General features: G+C 39.2%; 1 protein-coding gene across 3 annotated transcripts in view; it reads right to left on the reverse strand.

Moving 5' to 3' along the window:
• Positions 1-4,896: 4,896 nt before the first annotated feature.
• Positions 4,897-19,639, reverse strand: part of setd2 (SET domain containing 2, histone lysine methyltransferase) — a 28,286-nt gene continuing 13,543 nt past the window's right edge. For all 3 annotated transcript variants that reach the window (XM_026284390.1, XM_026284391.1, XM_026284389.1), the window contains 14 exons: positions 17,670-17,767; positions 17,425-17,569; positions 16,711-16,845; positions 16,463-16,591; positions 15,075-16,232; positions 14,581-14,629; positions 14,216-14,480; positions 11,718-12,483; positions 10,919-11,044; positions 9,986-10,122; positions 9,689-9,800; positions 7,209-7,283; positions 7,009-7,110; positions 4,897-5,395 (listed from right to left, as the gene is read on the reverse strand). In XM_026284390.1, coding sequence (XP_026140175.1) covers positions 5,234-5,395; positions 7,009-7,110; positions 7,209-7,283; positions 9,689-9,800; positions 9,986-10,122; positions 10,919-11,044; positions 11,718-12,483; positions 14,216-14,480; positions 14,581-14,629; positions 15,075-16,232; positions 16,463-16,591; positions 16,711-16,845; positions 17,425-17,569; positions 17,670-17,767 — 3,459 coding nt within the window. In that variant the 3' untranslated portion in view covers positions 4,897-5,233. The remainder of the gene's footprint in view (positions 5,396-7,008; positions 7,111-7,208; positions 7,284-9,688; positions 9,801-9,985; positions 10,123-10,918; positions 11,045-11,717; positions 12,484-14,215; positions 14,481-14,580; positions 14,630-15,074; positions 16,233-16,462; positions 16,592-16,710; positions 16,846-17,424; positions 17,570-17,669; positions 17,768-19,639) is intronic.

Here is a 19,639-nt window from a genome sequence, read left to right on the forward strand (position 1 = left end):
GTAGTAGTATTTTATGACCCTAAGTGAGGATGTATAATGGTGCAGTGCTACAATGAAAACAAGATCTGAACTTGGAGTTACAGAAAATATCTTGCATTTCAAAGGCCTTTTCTGCACTCTAAACCCTAACAGGCAAATCTGGAGCCGCTGGGTCTGATTATGCTCTTGCTGTTGATTCCTTCTTTTGATTTAAAAATAGCGAGCGTTTCACTTTAAAACCATGGCAAAAGGTGAAGTTGTTGTGGGGTTTTGGGGCTCAAAAACTGCTCAAGAGGGCAAAAAGAAAAAAGAAGAGAGCTGTGTGAAATGTTAATCAGTTTGAGAGCGAAAAAATTGTTGTGGTAATGCCAACTCAACACCAAACCAAAAACAGCAGTTTCTTGGCAGTCCAAATTTTCTGATGTAATGACAAGCAAATCACAATAGTGTTCTTTGTTTACACAATAAACATTCTCGCCTGTACTTCTTCCTGTGGTTATGACATCATTCAGAAGTGAAGGAATGATTTACAAAGAATGCATATATAAAATCCTATGTTTTTTGCACTTATTCAATTGACCTAAATCACACACTGAAAAAAAGTGGTAAGGAAAATGGTAACATTTAAACTGGTTTCACATCAAAAATATTGAATATTGTTGATCAAATCTAAATCCATTAATTTATACTAAGACAATATTTATTAAATAAATCGGATGGAAATAGCTCTTTTAAGACATTAACAGCTGCTGGTTACCATATTTCACCAAAGTTAAATATGCATATTATTTTATTTAATAGATAAATTTTTAGAGAGATTATTTTCAACCCTATGACTTTAAAAAGAAAAACTAAGAATTGTGCTCATTTAATTGAGAATGTACCATTCAGGCCAGAAGCTTTACGCAAACAGACGCACGCACTATTAGCATCATTTAGTAAGAGAGACGTTATCGCTTTAAAGGTGTTCACTCAGTTACACTACAATAATACTGTTTGTATGTGATATATAGCACAATTGTTTTGCTCACAGTTTTAAACGCAAGAACACCCTAATTAAAATAAATGATCTGGGGTGCATTTCCCAGAAGAATCGTATAGCTAACTATGGTCGTTAATTCGATTAAACTCTATTGGTAACAACGAAATTGCGACCGTAGTTGCTTTTAGGAAACACACCCCTGAAACAATCAGCCTACAATTCTAAAAGTAACATTTGCAGAAAACACACACTTTGTGTTCAAAATTAGCCTAAAATGCAAAATCTAGTCTAGTTAGGAACAACAAGACGGTTTTTCAAAAAGCACAAACACAAAATAACATTTGAAAATATAAAAAAGGTTATAATTGCAGTATATTCATTATTTTGTTGTAATACAGTTCTGCAATAGTTAGGCCTTCTATTTAATATTTTTCATAGTTTGGGTTTGGTTTATTGTATTAAACAAGGGTTATTTTGATCTAATGGAACCCCAAATAATTGAAAAACAAACATACAAAAATGTGTTGTCTCATGTTTTTTTTTTTTTCTTCAATAAATGATAAGTGAGATTTGAGTAATATTTTTTGACCAATCAACTGAGACATGTTCCAGGTTTCCATTTCAGAAATCTGGTCACCTTAGTTAACACAGAATACAAATAGCAATATTTATAGCATATATATAGCAATCAGGAATAAAACTCAAGAGCCATGCTTCTGAAAGACATTTCTGGATGTGGGCAGAAAGGACAATTGGCCCTGCTGCAGCTCAGGTGTGAGGATTTCCTAGCGCTCTCTCTGAAATATGTTAATGATTTCTGACTGCTCTGGTAAGTGAGAGCAGAGGGTTTGCAGGGACTTGGGCGGCTCTGCATGCCGTCACGTACTCCAGACGGAGCTGCTTAACTGCGGTCTGGAGCAGCCCAGTGGAATGCCCTGGCCCTGGGAGAAGGGCTCTGTGGAGGGGAGGGGAAAACCACCTCTGCTCAGATGGTTTCGGAACCATGCGAGCAGAGTCTGAGCCCTGGAAGAGCCTCGAATGAAAGCACGGCACCACTTTAAATATATGATTTAATACAGTCTGATCTGTGCTGTGGTGGCAGTCACCCAAAGGCTTTAAAGTCAACATGTAGTTGCTTTAATATACTTTCTTAGTTATATTGTACATAACACATTACTTCAAAGGAAAAGAAATTATGTTACATAATCGACATTTGTTGAAATGCTAATTACTTGCCAAGCCTCTGAAATTACATTCGTTTTTGGCTGACTTCACCTAGGACCACCAAATATGAGGGAACCACTCTTTAAGGGCAACTATTGTTCATGAATTACTATAACTTAGCTACTGTATATTTAAAAAAAAAAAAGCATGATATAAAAATGTTTTTCAAGGTTAAATGGACTTTTATATTGTCATTGTACTAAAGCCCCTTCCAAAAATATAAAGGTGTATTAGCATGAATGCATATTAAAATAGGTAAGTGTAATATAAAACAACTGTTTCCAAATTGTGGCTTTTTTATTACATTATACAGCCAAAAGAAGTGATTGGTGTATTAAAGGTGCAGTAGGAGATTTTGGAAAATACTAACATGAGCCTGCTAACAATGAAAACAAATGTCCCATCCTCCCTGCAATCGCTGTCCAAAGCCACGCCCCCTGAACGCATAGACGCTCACGGACCAGAATACCAGAGACAACATCACTACAGCGGTTCCCAAATCCAGCCCATTTTTCGTGAAGTGAAGTAAACCCTTGCTCAGGGAGTAGGGTACAATGAGTTCATGCACGTAGCTCACTTCTGACGAGCTGGTTATCATAATCAGGTGTGTTAACTAAGCGAGACATGCAAAATATGTGCGCGTGGACTAGAATTGGGAATCCCTGGGCAACATCATATCATTCACCAGCGAGAAAACTTTAAAAGTACTACAATACCAGGAAGGGACATCAGCATGTTGAGGTTCCTTTGCCATTCAGTCAGCTCTGCACACTAGCGTGTGTACGTGAACGCGCTGATGACGTATCGGGTCTGCGCGAACAGGGTGCGCAGAGGTATGCAGATATACACTTTGACAGGCAGGTAGGAAAGTCATTTAAAACGCTTGGACCGTGCGTTTTAAATGGCTTTCCTACCTGCCTGTCAATATATATATATATAAGTGGATCAAAAAAGACATTGTTATAAAAGATTACCATTTTAAATATTCTGTACTTTTTAACGTTTTATTCATCAATATCACAGGTTCCAAAAAATAAAAAATATTAAGCAGGACAACTGTTTCCAATAGATAATAAATCACAATGCTAATTAACCAGCATTTTGATAATAAATCAGGTTGATTTCTGAAGGATCACTGAAGTGAAGTAATGGCTGATGAAAAATCAGCTTTGCATCTATGGAATAAATTGTATTTAAAAGCAAAAAAATAAAAAATAAAAAAAAAATAGTAAACTGTTCTTTTAAATTGTAATACCATTTCACAATATTATTATTTTTTTTTAAATGCAGCCCTGAGCAAAAGATACTTCTTCATAAAAATTTTTGCTGATCCCAAATGTGTATCCAATAGTATAGCAAATAAAAGACTTTGCCCTACATTTTTTTATTATTATTATTATTATAAAGATGTGCGTCACAATATGGAGGATCCGTTGCTACTAAATATTTTTCACAACGTATCATTTTATTTTAATCAGCTTACTCATTTTACTGTTTTTACTTCCACAGACCCCCTTCAGTTTAGAAATACCCAGTTTTAGGGCTACAGTAGCAGTTAATGCATCCTTTCTCAAACCAAAGATGAACCCTTACGACCTTCATTCTCCACTTCAGAGGATGAAAAAGCACCTTGAAGCAGTAGGTGCCATTTTTGTGTGTTCAGCACCAGCACATTTAATCTCAGTCATCCAGGATTAAACACAGTAGATTACACCACACAAGAAAACCAAGACTTCATTTTAGAAAACGGTTTATTTTATCTTAAAATGTTTTTACACTCAGTATGACAATGTGCTTGCACAGTACTTACAGTGGAGTGGGGCAAGACTCCTATTTGTAAAAAAAAAAAAAAAAAAAAAAAAAAAAAAAAAAACTTTCCACAGAGAAAGCAAGGGAAAAAGAAACAACACCCCACCTTTAAAACCCAACCCAACATAATGAGCCGTGGGAGAGTGTGGAATTCTGCTTGATGTAGGAACACCAAAATCACGCCGATGGGACGGAGGACTCGGATCTAGTCGTATCCTCCCAATCCCGTTTTACCAGTGGCATAATTGGGACATATGTACACAAGACATCGTGGACCCCCACAGTCATTTTACAAAGTCTCTGCTACTGGTCTCAAAAACTAACTTTCAATATATTCACATATAAAGCAATATAATACATGTTTTGAATGAGATTTAATGCAGGTTAATAAGGTGGTGTGAGTTGATTAATGGCCAGAGCTTATGGGATAGTAAACCTGATCAATCCTTACACGATGGCCAAAAAAAAAAGGCTACAAACTGCCGGGAGGGCTTCACATTTGCCTTTGTGACATGAATAAAATTTTTAATGTAAAAACAGTGTGAAAGACCTTGATAAAATATCATTGCTACATAACCTTCCACCCAGTCGAGAGGAGAAACCAGACCAGGGCAAATGGGGTTAGATCACAGACCTGCACACTTCTATTTGAAACTCTAAAATCAATAAAAACCCATGTTCTGTGGGTATTTTATCTGAGATATAATCCTTAGCATCTGTCTTTCTCCTTCCTTCTTTCTTTTCTCGACTACCATCAGTGAGGGATTGGACCTTTAACAGAGCAGGCAAGCTAACAAAAGCCCTTGGTAACAATTAACAGTAATGGAGTGGGGTGGCAAGGGAAAATTATTTTTATGGTCCACTTATTTACCCCCCCCCCCATATCTAGAACAGAGTTTAAGATGATCCTCTTTTTCCAAGTAATGAGACTTGGCTTAGAGATAATTTTGAGAAGACTAAAAAGATCTTGGAAAGAGTCTGAGTAGCACCCTTGGTTTACGTCCTCCACGCTTCATACCGCAGCAGTTTATCTCATCATAAAACTGTCCCCTGTGCGGGACAGCTCAGGCAACGCCCCCTCCCAGAGCAGCATTTAGGACATGGTTAGAAGGTCAGAGAATCAAAACAACAGGACTCGAGCTTGAGCTGCCCTGTTCTGACACACACCAAAACTGTTCAGGCCAGAGGTGTTCGGTTGGAAAGAGCTGCCAGGAGGCTCCTCGGTTTGCTTCAGGCTAGTTAGTCCAGCTCGGTGTCTTCCTTGGGCCGGTACACAGTGCCAAACTTCTGCATGTACTTCTTGATGTACTCCTTGGTCTTGTGTTTGACGTTCTCGTTGCATTCAAGGTCTTCGGGGTTCTTGCAAGACTTCAGTTCCTTGTTCATCACCCCATGAGTCAGCTGTGAACAGACAGACATAACTGAATGAAAGACTTCCGTGACCGCACTGTATTTCAAAAACAAGTATTTCTCCATTTTAAAGGGATACAGATTAATTTGATTTTCCTTAATGAAAACTATAACAAAAAACTTTTGTTGACCAGCTTTGTCAACATTTGCTTTATATGCAAATAAAACAAAAATAATGACTTTATTCAACAATTTGTCTCCTCTGTGTCACCATTTTAGGAATTACGAGCTGAACGCAAGCAGCTATTCTGTGTCAGCCGCGCCACAAGGATGCTGTAACAAGAGGGGCGGATCCAAGAGCCATGGAGGCGGAAGGATAAAAAGAGGAGTCTGAACAGTGTTGGACGAGAGAGGACCAGGCCTATTTTGTGTTTTGGTTCTGTTTGTGCGCAACAGTCGTCCGTGATGGGCTGTCGCACTGTATTGGGTTTATTTTGTTGTTAAAGTTTTATTTGAATGTTCGCCGGTTCCTGCCGCCTCCTTCCTGTGACTGTGAACGGTGTTACCGATGCGCTGTTTTCTTTCAAATCAAAGCGTCAATACACATAGAAAACGTATCCTTGTGGCGCGGCTGACACAGAAGAGTGTACGTTGCCTGCATTCAGCTCATATTCTCTAAAATGGTGCTACCGTGATGCCGAGAGACACAGATGAGACAAATTGTTGTATAAAATCATTATTTTTATTTTATTCGCATACAAAAAGTATTCTCGTCGCTTCATACCGTTACAGTACCGTATTTTTCGGACTATAAGTCGCATTTATTTAGACCCAAGAACCAAGAGAATACATTACCGTTTACAGCCGCGAGAGGGCGCTCTATGATATCAAGTGTAGACTAACAGGAGCACTGAGCAGCATCTCTGACAGCATAGAGCGCCCTCTCGCGGCTGTAGACGGTAATGTTTTCTCTTGGTTCATTTCTCTTGGTTCATGTCAAATTAATTTTGATAAATAAGTCGCACCTGACTATAAGTCGCAGGACCAGCCAAACTATGAAAAAAAGTGCGACTTATAGTCCGGAAAATACGGTAATTTACTTGCCAGTCTATGGGACAGTCACAAGCCTCCCGGTTTTCATCCAAAATATCTTAAAATGAGTTCCGAAGACGAACAAAGTTTTACAGGTTTGGAATTCCATCAGGTGCGTGATTTCACAAAGAGCAGCTGTTACTACATGAAGCCGTTGTTAACTGACAAGCTGCGCAAATCCAAGCTGATAATGAACGTGGATTTGCGCAGCTTGTCAGTTAACAACGACTCCGTGTAGTAACACTTCTCTATGTGATTAGATAATCGGCTTTACTGACGAGATGTGCATTAATCAGCGATGGAATGACACTTTTTTTTTTTTTTTTTCATTAATCCATTTTATTTGGATGTACATCACAATATGGAGGAAAAGATCTGTCTCTGCTCCTGTTATATAGTTTTAAAAGACAAGGAGGAAAAAGAAAAAGCGCATGACCCAAAGATGTCTGTCTAGGTGCATATGGTTATAGGCACTTTAATGGTCTTATCTATATATGAGCATTCAACAAGATTACATAAAACAATAACACAAGAATGTGCATTTTTGAAAAGCATACAGAGACACGCGTTACCTTTCTAGCGAGATGTTTGAAGTCTTCTGTGTTACTGATACGGCCCAGCTTGCAGTCTGGCTTGCGGTACGGATTAAGGCATTGCACAATAAACTGCGACATCTGAAATGATAAGCAGGAGAAATTGAAAAGTTAGACGAGTTGGACACACCGGAGCTATAATTATTAGGTAAAAAACCCCAAGAGAATCTAAAGCTCACCTCCTTGCGGAAGACTTCTTTGCTTTTTTTGGCCAGCTCACTGGACGTGTCTGCCTCGGCGGTCTTTGTAGAGAACTGTGCAAAGAGGTCAAACAAAAAACTAACACGTGAATGTATATACAGAGAATACTGACAGTTTATTTGATGTATTACTCATGTGAGAGTATCTAATCTAGACACTGTTTAAACATTGTCTTCCAAAACATACTTGGGAGTCTAAATTCTACAACGAATAACATTAAACACCGCAACTCCCAGAGTCCCCTTAGGCAGCCGATATGACATGAATGAGACTTTATGTTGAATCAATGCCAAGAGTGTCAATACTCATTGTCACAAGGTCCCAGAAAGAAACCCAAAGGCCAAACCAGTGCACATCAGAGCAAATGCTTACATACTGACAACAGACAATAAAACCCTTTGGTAACAAAATCTGTTAAAAGTTTAATAGTTAAGATATTTTGAAGTCTAAATTGAGAGGGTGATTGTTGAAAAGACAAAAGAGATTCTGCACAGTTCAACATCCAAAAGAGAAACCACGTATAAATGAATACGGTTTCAACAGCTGGGTTCGATTAGCATCAAAGAGAGCCACAGAAAACGCCAGCAAAACCCTGAGAGAGAGAGAATGAGGAAAGAAAGGCGGAGTGGGGTGATGGGGGAGGGAGGACAGCGGAGAACACAGATCAAGATGGTTATGACCTGTGAAATGACATGACTTTAAAACAATGTTTATTGTGACTTGCTCTTGACTTCATGTTTCAGTTTGGATTGGCCCGGTCAGACCTCTTATGTATTTGAATCATATGATGCATCTTAAAAGCTGATGCCTTTAAACACTGAGGCAAAGTGTTTTCCTCCGAACTCCAAATTGCTTTTCTCTGTGGATGAGCACCAGCTGTGAACCATTCCATCGTAGATGGCTGGAACAACATCTTCAATTATCCTGAGAGGCTGGGACAGTCTCAGGTCCTACACGTGTACTAAAGTGAACTAAAATGACCAGTGTTTGATACTTATTCAATATTAAATCAATCAAAAACATACAAATACCAGGTTTTTTTTTTTTTTTACATTATTTGGTACTTAATATGGTACCAGCACTGTCTGAAAGGCTGATTCATACGCTCAGACACATGTATGTTCATATGCAGCCTCATGGTAATTTTGCTGCATGCAAGAATGGTTAAATGCATGTCCTGGTCAAAATATCCATCTTGGTAAGGTATTAATGTAAATACAGATGGGTTTTGTAATAGGAAAGTAAACAGGAATGTGTATATAACAGCAATATTGTCACAAAAACAAAAAAAACCCTATCCCACCTATTCACCTAAAAAAAAAAATTGCTTTAAAAAAAATATTTAAAAAAAATCTAATTTATTTCTTTGTTTCTTACTACTGACAGATTGTTTTCTTTATTTGTTATTTTTATATGAATAGAATAAATATTATTTAAAATTAAGAAGAGCATTCATTCCACACATTTGAATTATTTAACATTGTGAACTTCAAGGGGAAAAGGGATTGATATTTCATATCTTAAAACATTCAGTAATCCTTTAGCGTGACGTTTTGTTACCGTACCTTTAACATATTTATATTCAAATTATCTCTGTTCTTAAAGGGATAGTTCACCCAAAAATAAAATTCTGTCATTCCAAACCCTTAAGTTCTCATCATTCATCTTCGGAAACACAAATTAAGATTTCTTTGATGAAATCCAAGAGCTCTCTGACCCTGCACAGACAGCAAGCAACTACCATGTTAAAGGACCAGAAAGGTACTAAGGACACTGTTAAAATATACACAGTACAATGTGACATCAGTGGTCCAATCTTTATTTCATGAAACTACGAAACATTTTTTTTGGGTGCGATCAAAAATAACGACTATATTCAACAATTTCTGAGCAATACACACGCATGCGTTGTGGTACTCTTGTGAATGTGCGGCGGAGACCGACATGGAAGAGAAGAAATTTTTGAATAAAGTAATTATTTTTGTTTTCTATGTGGACAAAAAGTATTCTCATAGCTTCATAAAATTAAGGTTGAACCTATTATTATGTCCTTACTACCTTTCTGGGCTTTGAACATGATCTTTCCCCTAGCTGCTTATGGAGGGGCAGAAATCTCTCGGATTTCATAAAAAATTATCTTAATTTGTGTCCCAAAGATGAACGAAGGTCTTACGGGTGTGGAACGACATGAGGTTGAGTAATTAATGACAGAATTTTCATTTCTGGGTAACTATCCCTTTAACTTCTTTGCATGTAAAGTGAGTAACAAATGTCCCGATATGTAATTATGGGCATGCATATGTTAATATGATTAAGGTGGTTCCATCAACATGGCGACAATTTCTGAATTACCTATATTTTCTTTGATTTTCATAAACGGGCTGGGTGGCCCAGGGTTCAAAGTTACGGTTGATGAAAATCCTATGATATTACCCTAAGCATAAGGAATTGTTAATACCTTTGAAGGATTTTCATCATATGTGGGCGTCCCGAGGTCCATCTCAGCCTCGTGTTCGACACTGGCTTCATCTGTAGTCCCATCCCAGCTGGGAGGATCCCACTGTGTTTGCCTGAAAGAGAAATTGTATTTCATCACGTACTAATAGTGAAGCCATTACAATAGGACAAAGGCAGACGTGGTCTTAACTCATTAGATCAATCCATGCTGATGACATCAAAGTTTAATTGATTCAAATAAGGTTTAATTCTGTTCTAATTATATACAGATTGCTTGTATAATAAGGACCATTCATACCTGGTGATGATGTGGTAGTAATAGATTCTGCCCTCTGGGTCTCGCGCCACTTTCCAACCGGGAGGCAGGATAATTGTTTTAGGTTTGGGAGGGGAAGGGGGCGGTAGATCAATGATGCTGTTGGGTACGAGCATTTCCTGTGGTGAATCACAGTTCAGGAGAGGTTAGTCAGCATGTTTAGGGTTACTGGAACCCTGTAAAATACTAATTACAAGCAGTCTAGCAAGAACTTGATACTACAGTATAGACCATGTGACCATATTAACTATGCCAATTAATAACATCGTTCCTGCATCAGATTTATGTGCAACACCTGAAACAGTTTACTACCTTATAAAATTTTGTTTCTGTCTTTCTACTAGGTTTGTGCATGAGTAATGGCCGAATCACAGCAATACACAAAAAGTGTGGTTGTGTGTGCAGTTATATCATCTGCAACTTTAAATACCTGCAATCTTTAAAACAGGATGAATTCTGTTTTTATTACTCATAAGCTGGGGGAAAAAAATAAATAAACCACCTGATAGTGATTCCAAAGCTATCGTGTCATTATCATTATAGATGTGGTGTGGACTCTGCTATTCTTTAAAATTTAGAATGATTTTTAAAACGAAATCTTTATCATTATAATTACCATGTAATTACCATTTTTATATCTTTTCATTGATTGATTCATCCTTCAATATTACAGCTTGTTAAAGCCAGCTTATTTAATTTTTGGTAATAAAACATGGGGGGGGGGGCATCTTGTATACATTTAATTAATTGATTATGTGTATGTATAAACTATTCAACTCTAAAATTACTTCAAAATTCCAATTCTAAGTCCCTGCATTTCTGCATGAACAATTAAGGAGACAAAGGAATGCTTTAAACAAAGATGGCGTGAGAGAGTAACAGCACCCTCATCTGGTGAAAGGAGGAGTTACATACCTGTTGAACAGTCTGAGATGTGACAATGGTGGTGACCGTGCCTCCCTGCTGCACAACCACACCCTGCTGATGACCGGTGTACACCTGCTGCCCATGAAGGTAACCGGCAGCCGGCTCAGTGTATGTCTGCACACGAATACAAGTGTCATTATACTACTTTAGAAAGAAGTGTTCACTCAAAACACACACCAAAAAAACACACTGAATACATTAAGAGGTTATGCACGGAGTGATCATTGGGTGAAGATGCTGCCTGAGAGTCAGACTCAGATACACTAGTGTGTGACAGCGATTACATTCATATTTCACAGCACTAGTCCCATTTGTGATCTTTGTGAAAACTGTTCTCATCAAAAAAAAAAAAAAAATGTTTTGAGAACTTTTAGGATATATGTAAACCAGCATGTTTAAAGTCACAATGAAGCATATGCAGCAACAGATATTTTTTGGTGTTTTCAGATGCAAAAGGTCAGGAAGTTTTTTTTTTTTTTTTTTTTTTTAAGAAACATGCTTGAAAGGGTTATTAACATTAAGATTAATAACACAGATTTAGAAAACAGATGGACTTTTGCAGAACTATTTTTTTCCAACTGCCTTTTCTTTGTTGGAAACAAAGTGTAATTGCAGATTGCACTGCGGTAGAAAATTTTTAAATGACAAATGCAAACTCAGACTAGTTAATTTCATTTCATATTATGGCTATTAACTGTTGAATGGCTTATATAAACATTCTATGCGGTTTTTATCAGTTGACTACTATGTGAGAATGAGGATTGGAAGGAAAGTATTGGTGTCTAACCTGTATGACAGGAGTGTTGGTTTGTGGGTAGCCTGCAGGAATGCTATAGATGGCCTGGCAGGGCTGGCCCTGATAGTAGATGGCCGTCTGAGGCTGTGCCGTGGTGGAGTACTGCTGAGTTGGCTGCGTTTGCACCGTGACCGCTTGCTGTGTGTTGGGGTCCCAGAGCGTGGTGTAACCCTGCTGACCCTGGATCTGTGGGCTGGCTGTTTGCGCAGGAACAGACAGGACGGCCACATTCGGGTCCTGTGCAGACACAGCAGGCTGGACATACTGCTGAGTCTGCGTGCCAGAGGAAAGCTCCAGAGAGGCAGGGATATGTGCCAAGCTGGAGGCAGGTCCGGCCTGCGTGGTGGTGGAAGAGGGTGAAGCTAGATCTGATATGATAGGCTGAGTAGGTGTTTGTTCGAATGTACCAGGAGCTGGGGTGACACAAAGAGGCTCTACAGCAGGCGTGGGCAAAAGCACTTTTCCTGCATTGGGATTGGTGGGATCCACGTAGGTCTGGATAGGGTATCCAGGCGGGTAGGCCATGAAGTTTGGACTGGAGGCGTAGGCCAGTGGGTTAAAAGCAAGAGTTTGTAATTGCTGTTGTTGTTGTAGTTGTTGTTGTTGCTGCTGCTGCTGCTGCTGTTGTTGTTGTTGTTGTTTCTGTGCCTCCCGCTGGGCCACTTCCTGCTCAAAGAGCTTTCGTCGTTCCTCAGTAGACAGCTTGTTACGAGACTCTTTGGTGTGGAGTTTCTTCTTGCTGCTGGACTGCTCATAACTACAGAAATAATGGAGGAAGATCTAGGTTTCAGTAACCACACTTTGAACATGGAAATCTGTGACCCATGTTGGCGAAACAAGTTGGAATGCGCACAGGCAAATTTTGAGCTGGTTTTTGACAAAATAAGTCAATTACAGTCCTTGTCTCGCGATCCCAATACTCCAAATAGTGATTAAACACCTAAAATGATTATTGTATGTTTTCTAAGAGGAGTACCAGATTTTCAGGACTACAAGTCACACTTTTTTCATAGTTTGGATGGTCCTGCGACTTATAGTCAGGTGCAACATATTTATCAAAATTAATTTGACATGAACCGACAGAAATGAACCAAGAGATAACATTACCGTCTACAGCCACAAGAGGGTGCTCTATGCTGCTCACTGCTCCTGTAGTCTACACTGAAAACATAGAGTGCCCTCTTGCAGCTGTAGACAGTAATGTTTTCTCTTGGTTCTAAATAAATGCCACTTATAGTCCAGTGCGACTTATATATGTTTTTTTCCTTGTCATGACGTATTTTTGGACTGATGCGACTTATACTTAGGTGCGACTTATAGTCCGAGAAATACGGTACCATTTTCTCTGTTCCCTTCTTGTGCTGCCGCTGACTGACATATGAATCGCAGACATAAAGGTGCCTCCGCTAGCGAGCCATCCCGATAAATATACACAGTGTATACACAGAATTACATTATTTAAGTAGGCTATTCACGCAAACATAATTGGTTATGTCTTTAGTAAATGTTTGGGGAAAAACAACTGATGTGTCACATTACATTAGATCTGTGCAGGGGCTGTTTCATAAAACAGGTTTACCAAACAAGTCAGGCTTATTTCAGTTAGTCTGACTTATTTTGAACTAAATCAACTGACAAGAAGTCAGACTAACTGAAATAAACCTTGCCTATTTGGTAAACTCATTTTATGAAACAGGCCCCAGGATTTACTATACGGTCCGTATGTCTCAATGCTAAACAATAAAAGAAAAGATCACTGCTCTTGATTCCTTTTGTAGTTTTAATAATCAATTTATTTGTAATAAACACACTGAAGTGATTTTTACATTTGATTATTTGTTTTTCTTATTTGAATGTTTTATGATGTAAAATGAAAAAAAAGCAGTGCAATAGGCCAATTTGTTTCTTTCTTATATTTGTTGTACTGTTTTTTTTCATCTGTCCTTATTTTTAATAAAGAAAATAAAACAAAATGGCTATATTGTGATTATTAATATAGTAATTAATATTAAGAAAGGAAGAGTAGGAAAAAATGCAACCGTTTTCTGTGATTTTGCTTTGGAACCTTCAGAAAACTTCAACTTGTTTTTTCTAATAAGTGTCATTTTTTTGTCAAGATTCCAACAAATCATTTAGAAAGTTTTTTAATGTGAAAATAAAAAGAGCTTGAAATTTTGCTCAGTGAGACTCATTTTGCCAGCACCGGTCACCTATGAATGAAAACTGATTAATGCTATTCCAAACACTTTCTCTATTTTTCCCATTTTTCCTATTTTTAAGCTTGTATGATTTCGGAACAACAAGAGTGATTAAATAATTACAGAATTTTATGTATTCGAATGATTGTCTTGTTGACACCAACATAAAGTGCTACTGTGCTACAGGCGTCCCGACTAATCCCGCCCCCTCTCTCTCTCTCCCACTTCCAGTCTCCTCAATACTATCCTATCACAATGAAGGCATATAAAAAACTGCATCTAAAATCTTACCGGTCATCATTTCTGCGGCCCCTCTCATAGGCTGAAGGCGGTAGAGGGGAGGTGGAGCCTCTTCGTCTTTTTCTATCTGCACTGCGAAGAGACGATCTCTCACCATCCCTCTCTCGGTCTCGCTCACGTTCCCAGTCCCGTTCACGCTCCCAGTCTCTGTCCCGGTCTCGATCCCGATCGCGCTCCTTCTCTCTTTCTCGCTCTCTCTCTCGACTGCTCGAAGGTGTGCGAGGGGTCATCAGGGCTTCTCGGTCTCGACTGCGATCTATTTGAGGAAAACAAAGGATGAATCAGAGGTTATTACAAAAAACTTATAAAGTGGTTCAAAATAAACTAGGCTGAAGTATGATGTGTTCTTGACATACCACTTGACTCTTTTTCAACCTGGCTCTTCTTTGGTATCCTGTAAACTTCCTGAGAGAGAAAAAAAATAAATAAATCACGTTTATTTGTGTTCCAACATGATCAAATACACAATTATATTTAAGAAGTGATACACAGAGTTAAAGCATACTCTGTTTTTATGCGTATTGCTTAGCATATGCATAAGGCTGAAAACATAGACTTTCAAGTATACTCCATCTGATAAATTGTGCGAAAACAGGTGGTCGACACATGCATTATAAGTTTCAGTGTATGAGGCTTTTCACTTCTTGAAACTCTGTATGCATACCCTAACATACACAAAAACGAAGTATGTTTTTTGGACTTAGTATCAACTCTTTATCAAACACTCTACCTCAAATGATCAGTCCCACTGTAATGTACTTGCAAATTGGGAGAGAACCATAAAGTATCAATACTTGGTCTTTACAAAAGATATCGGTGCATCCCTACTTTTAACAAATCTTATTCTTGCCTTTAAGTCTTTCCAACTGTCCAGCAGCCGGGCGGCCATGTCACTGATATCAGAAGCTCGAACTTGTGGCTCCTGACTGCGCTCGCTCTCCACATCAGAAACACCTTCCTCCTCATCTTGAGAGGGCGTCCCCACTGCAGCGCCCTCTGCTGGAACAGCCACATTAGCCAGGGCCGGCGCATCTGCAGAACTGGCAGCTACGGCAGCCTCTGATGATACGTTTTCAGTAGAAACGGCAGCAGATTCGGGTGGAGTGGTCTCCACAGAGGCAGACGGAGATTCTGTGGGTGCGCTCTCTACCGAAACAGCTGTAGGTTCGGAGGATATGATCTCCATTATAGTTTCTGATGGTTGCGTGGGTGTGATTTCTGCAGTGCTGCAACTTTCATTCCCTTCGGAGCTGCATTGTTCAGAAGATATGTTTTCCACCTGTGTCTCAGCTATGGGGGTTTCCACTTCAGCAACTACATCAATACTAATGTCCGCTGCAGATGTGGTGTCCGTGACTGAAGGGGCATCTTCAACTGTTGCTGACTCCACCTGGGACTCTGATGGCTCCTCGCTCTTGGTCTCCTCCACGATCTTTTCATCCTCCAGTTGTTCTTCATGCTTAAGGGTGGGTTTTTCTTCAGGTTCTTGTGTTTCAAGTGTCTCTCCCTCACTGCCAGTGGCCTCTGGCGTTGAATGTGGGACTTCTTCTGTTTCAGGGAGCTCCTGTTTCAATTCGGGCTCAGGCTGACTCTCAGAAGGCGCCTCACTGTTTTCCACTTTAACCTCCCTTTCTATTGTGGCTTCCAATTGTGAAGTCTCATCCTCCATCTCTTCCTCTTCCTCATCCTCCTCTTCTTTCCCATCCGAAGCTTTACTAGCATCGGACATGGCGCTATCCAGACTGTTTTCACTGATGATCTTCAACCTACGGTAGACTGCTCGCTTTGGAGTGTCCCCATCCAACTCAGAAGCCAGCTTGGTTGGCGGACCATCAGGGGTGTTGAGGGGCGTTTGGGCACGTGAAGTGCTCTCACTGGAGTAGCCATCCTGTTCTGCCGGTTGGCTGAGTGGCCGGCTTTGAGCCCAGCGCTGGATAAACTGTAGCACTCGACTCTCCTCAAGCATATTCTTCGTTGAGATGGGAAGCACTGCCAGAGCCTTCATTATCTAAGAATTTTACAAAACAAAACAAAAAAAGTTTAGCTTTAGGAGACAGCACCCTAATTTTTAGTTCAAAACTACATACAGCCATACCCTAATTAAGCTACATTTGCTAAAGTATCAGACCACTATGAATTTCTGGATTTTGCTTGAGGAAAATCTTTATTAAAATCACTCATTTGCTTGGGAATCTGCTCTTAAATTCCCCTAAATGTGTGTGTGTTTTGAACTCTTACCTCCAGCTGTAGTTTAATGTTGTTTACAGAGTTGCTCTTAGCTTCAGAAAGTTCAACCATAAATATCCACAGCAGCGAGAGGCCGTGGTGATCCAAAAACTGCTTCAGGCACAAGGGATTCTGGGTATTCTGCAAAGACATGCAAAAAAACGTATAAGACCAGTTGTCAGTAATTTTTAAATGCTCGACGCAAAACTATGCTGTGCAATAAATCAAACACATATTAACGTGACCGTTTTGCTGTATACCTGGATGAGTTTAAGGCAGGTGAGTCGCTGCTCCATTGTCTCCACTCGCACCATGAGCCTGCAGAGTGAGATCACATCTTTCTCTCCGCACAAGCCTTCTCCATTCTCCTGCAGAGCCTCCAGCTCTTCATCCAACTGCAGAACAATTTCAACCAATTAGACAGCAGCAGCAACACAGGAGAAATCTTTCTTTGATCTTGATCAAACTGTGACCATGGCAAGAGCTCACTTCTAATTTCAAGTCACTTAATTTGATCAGGAGGATGTTTCTAAATGTCGTTTGCTTTCTTAGTGCAGGTCTGTGCCAGAGATGAAGAGTGCTAGTTCAAACAAGCCATAAAATCCTCAAAATGCAATTAGCTTGAATGCATGCAGAATATATTAGCAGTGTTATTTGTAGACTGGAACAAGCCCTGAAAGTCTCAGAGCAATTAACATGCAAGCAAGAACAAAGCTGACCCAGATTATTGCTTTGGTACTGCTGGTTTAAGATAACACTTTGCTACAACAATTTGAAAATCTGGCAGGCCATGTGTTATTTATGTCTAGTGTTAACACAACTGTTCAAGCGCAAATGCTGACTAAATTTAATCACTGAAACATGATATCAGAGTCATGGACTTGACATGTAAAACACTTCCCGGGTTTATTCTGCCTTTCTCTTGTCATTTCCAGTAGCTGGATGCAACACAATAATTGATTCCTCTTGCTCACCGTGGTAAGTGCACTGTCAGTTTCTTTCTTCCGTGAGCGCTCCCTCTGTTTCTTCCCACCTGCTGCTCGGACACTAACCCGAGTCTCTCCACCAATTAAACCTCGACAGCTAGGAGCTCCACAGAAACACTTCTGGGCCTCTTTACTGGTGGAGAAAATTAGCAAGATATGATATTATCAACATGTTGAGTTTCATTTTAAGAAAAACAAAACTATACATGAAAGGAAACGACTGGATCTTTTACCCGTATCTTTGGAACTGATAATCAAAAGTGAGTTCTGACCCAGCCGTCACAGCTTTGGTGGTGAAGAAGCCAACTCGGAGCTGGCCATTTACAGTCCACTGCAAAGGGTGTGATGGATTAGAAATGCAAAACAGATTTTACATTGAAATCAAAAGCTCCATAAGTTCCAGAAGCACCTATTCCTACATAGGCAACAAATGTATAGAGATACATACAGAGGCTAAATAACCTTTTACCGGATAAGTAATTGACCTCGGTAATTGACTGATTGGTTGGTAGATGGAAGAGTTTGCCATTTTGACCCACTCCCTTCGATAGTATCACACGAACAATCACATTTAATAGGGATGTAATGATTAACCGTGAAGTTGAAAATCGATTAAAATATGTGACTATTCAAATCGGTTGAGATGCTAAACAAATCACGATTCATTTAGGGTAGGAGTTTATATGAATGTATGTCTGAGGGGAACTTAATGTCTTTAGAAAAGTGTAGTTGGTATTTTTTCTTTTCATCTTGCCCGTATAATGCATATTAAAATTCATGAGTACAGCACTGCTTTGTTTACAGCAGAAACGAAGAAAACGCTTTAAGTGGTTCCCTCTAATTTGAAATGGAAAGTCAAGTTTGGCAAGGCAAGGCAAGTTTATTTATATAGCACATTTCGTACAAAATGGTTATTCAAAGTGCTTAACATAAAAGAAAGTAAAATAGTAATGAAGAAATAATAAAACAAAAATAAAAACAAGCAATTTTAAAACTTTGGAAATTATTTTTAAAATGAACAATTATTCAACTGAATTTAAAACGGTTAAAAATAGAAAATGATTTTACATAAAATACAGTGCAATCGGTTCGGACATAGCACAGTGCTCATTCAATAAATGCACAGCTAAACAATGAGGTTTGAGTCTAGATTTAAATGTGACTAGTGTTTTAGCACATCTGATCTCTTCTGGAAGCTGATTCCAACTACATTCATAGTAACTAAAGGCGGACTCCCATTGTTTTGTGTGAACCCTTGGTATCTCTAACTGACTCAATCCTAATGATCTGAGTGGTCTGTTAGGTCAGTGAACATATCTGCAATATATTTCGGTCCTAGGTCATTGAGTGATTTATAAATGAGTAAAAGTACTTTAAAATCAATCCTAAATGTAACTGGAAACCAGTGTAAAGACCTGAGGACTGGTGTGATATGCTCAGATATTCTGGTTATAGTCAGAATCCAGGCAGCAGCGTTCTGGATGAGCTGCAGCTGTCTAATGGTCTTTTTGGGAAGGCCAGTGAGGAGTCCATTACAATAGTCCACCCTGCTGGTAATAAAGGCATGATCAAGTCTCTCCAAGTCTTGACTGAAACAAAACATCTAATTCTTGCAATGTTTTTTAGATGATAGTATGCTGATTTAGTTACTGCTTTGACATGACTACTGAAACTGAGGTCTGTCTCCAGAATCACACCAAGATTCCTGACTTGATTTTTAGTTGTTTGACCCCTAGAGTCAAGGTATGCATTCACCTTGAAAACTTATTCTTTGTTTCCAAATGCAATGACTTTAGTTTTTTCCTTGTTTAACTGAAGAAGTTCCGGCACATCCAACTTTTAATTTCACCAATACATTGGCAGAGGGAGTCAATGGGGCTGTAGCCATTTGGAGATAAGGCTAGGTAAATCTGGGTATCATCAGCATAGCTCTGATAGGCAAGTTGGTTCTTTCTCATTATTTGACTTAGTGGGAGCATATACAGGCTAAACAAGAGCGGTGCAAGAACTGACCCTTGTGGGACTCCGCATGTCATGGACATCCACTTAGAAGGGAGAGGCTATCATGTGAGTCTAGGAGAGCATAATTCTAAGTATGACCTGAACCATTTGAGTACAATCCCAGAAAGCCAGACCCAGTTTTCCAGTCTCTCTAGTAGTATGTTATGATCGACAGTGTCAAACGCAGCACTGATTTTAGCAA

Source organism: Carassius auratus, chromosome 16, assembly GCF_003368295.1.
Source record: "Carassius auratus strain Wakin chromosome 16, ASM336829v1, whole genome shotgun sequence".
Lineage (NCBI taxonomy): Eukaryota > Metazoa > Chordata > Actinopteri > Cypriniformes > Cyprinidae > Carassius > Carassius auratus.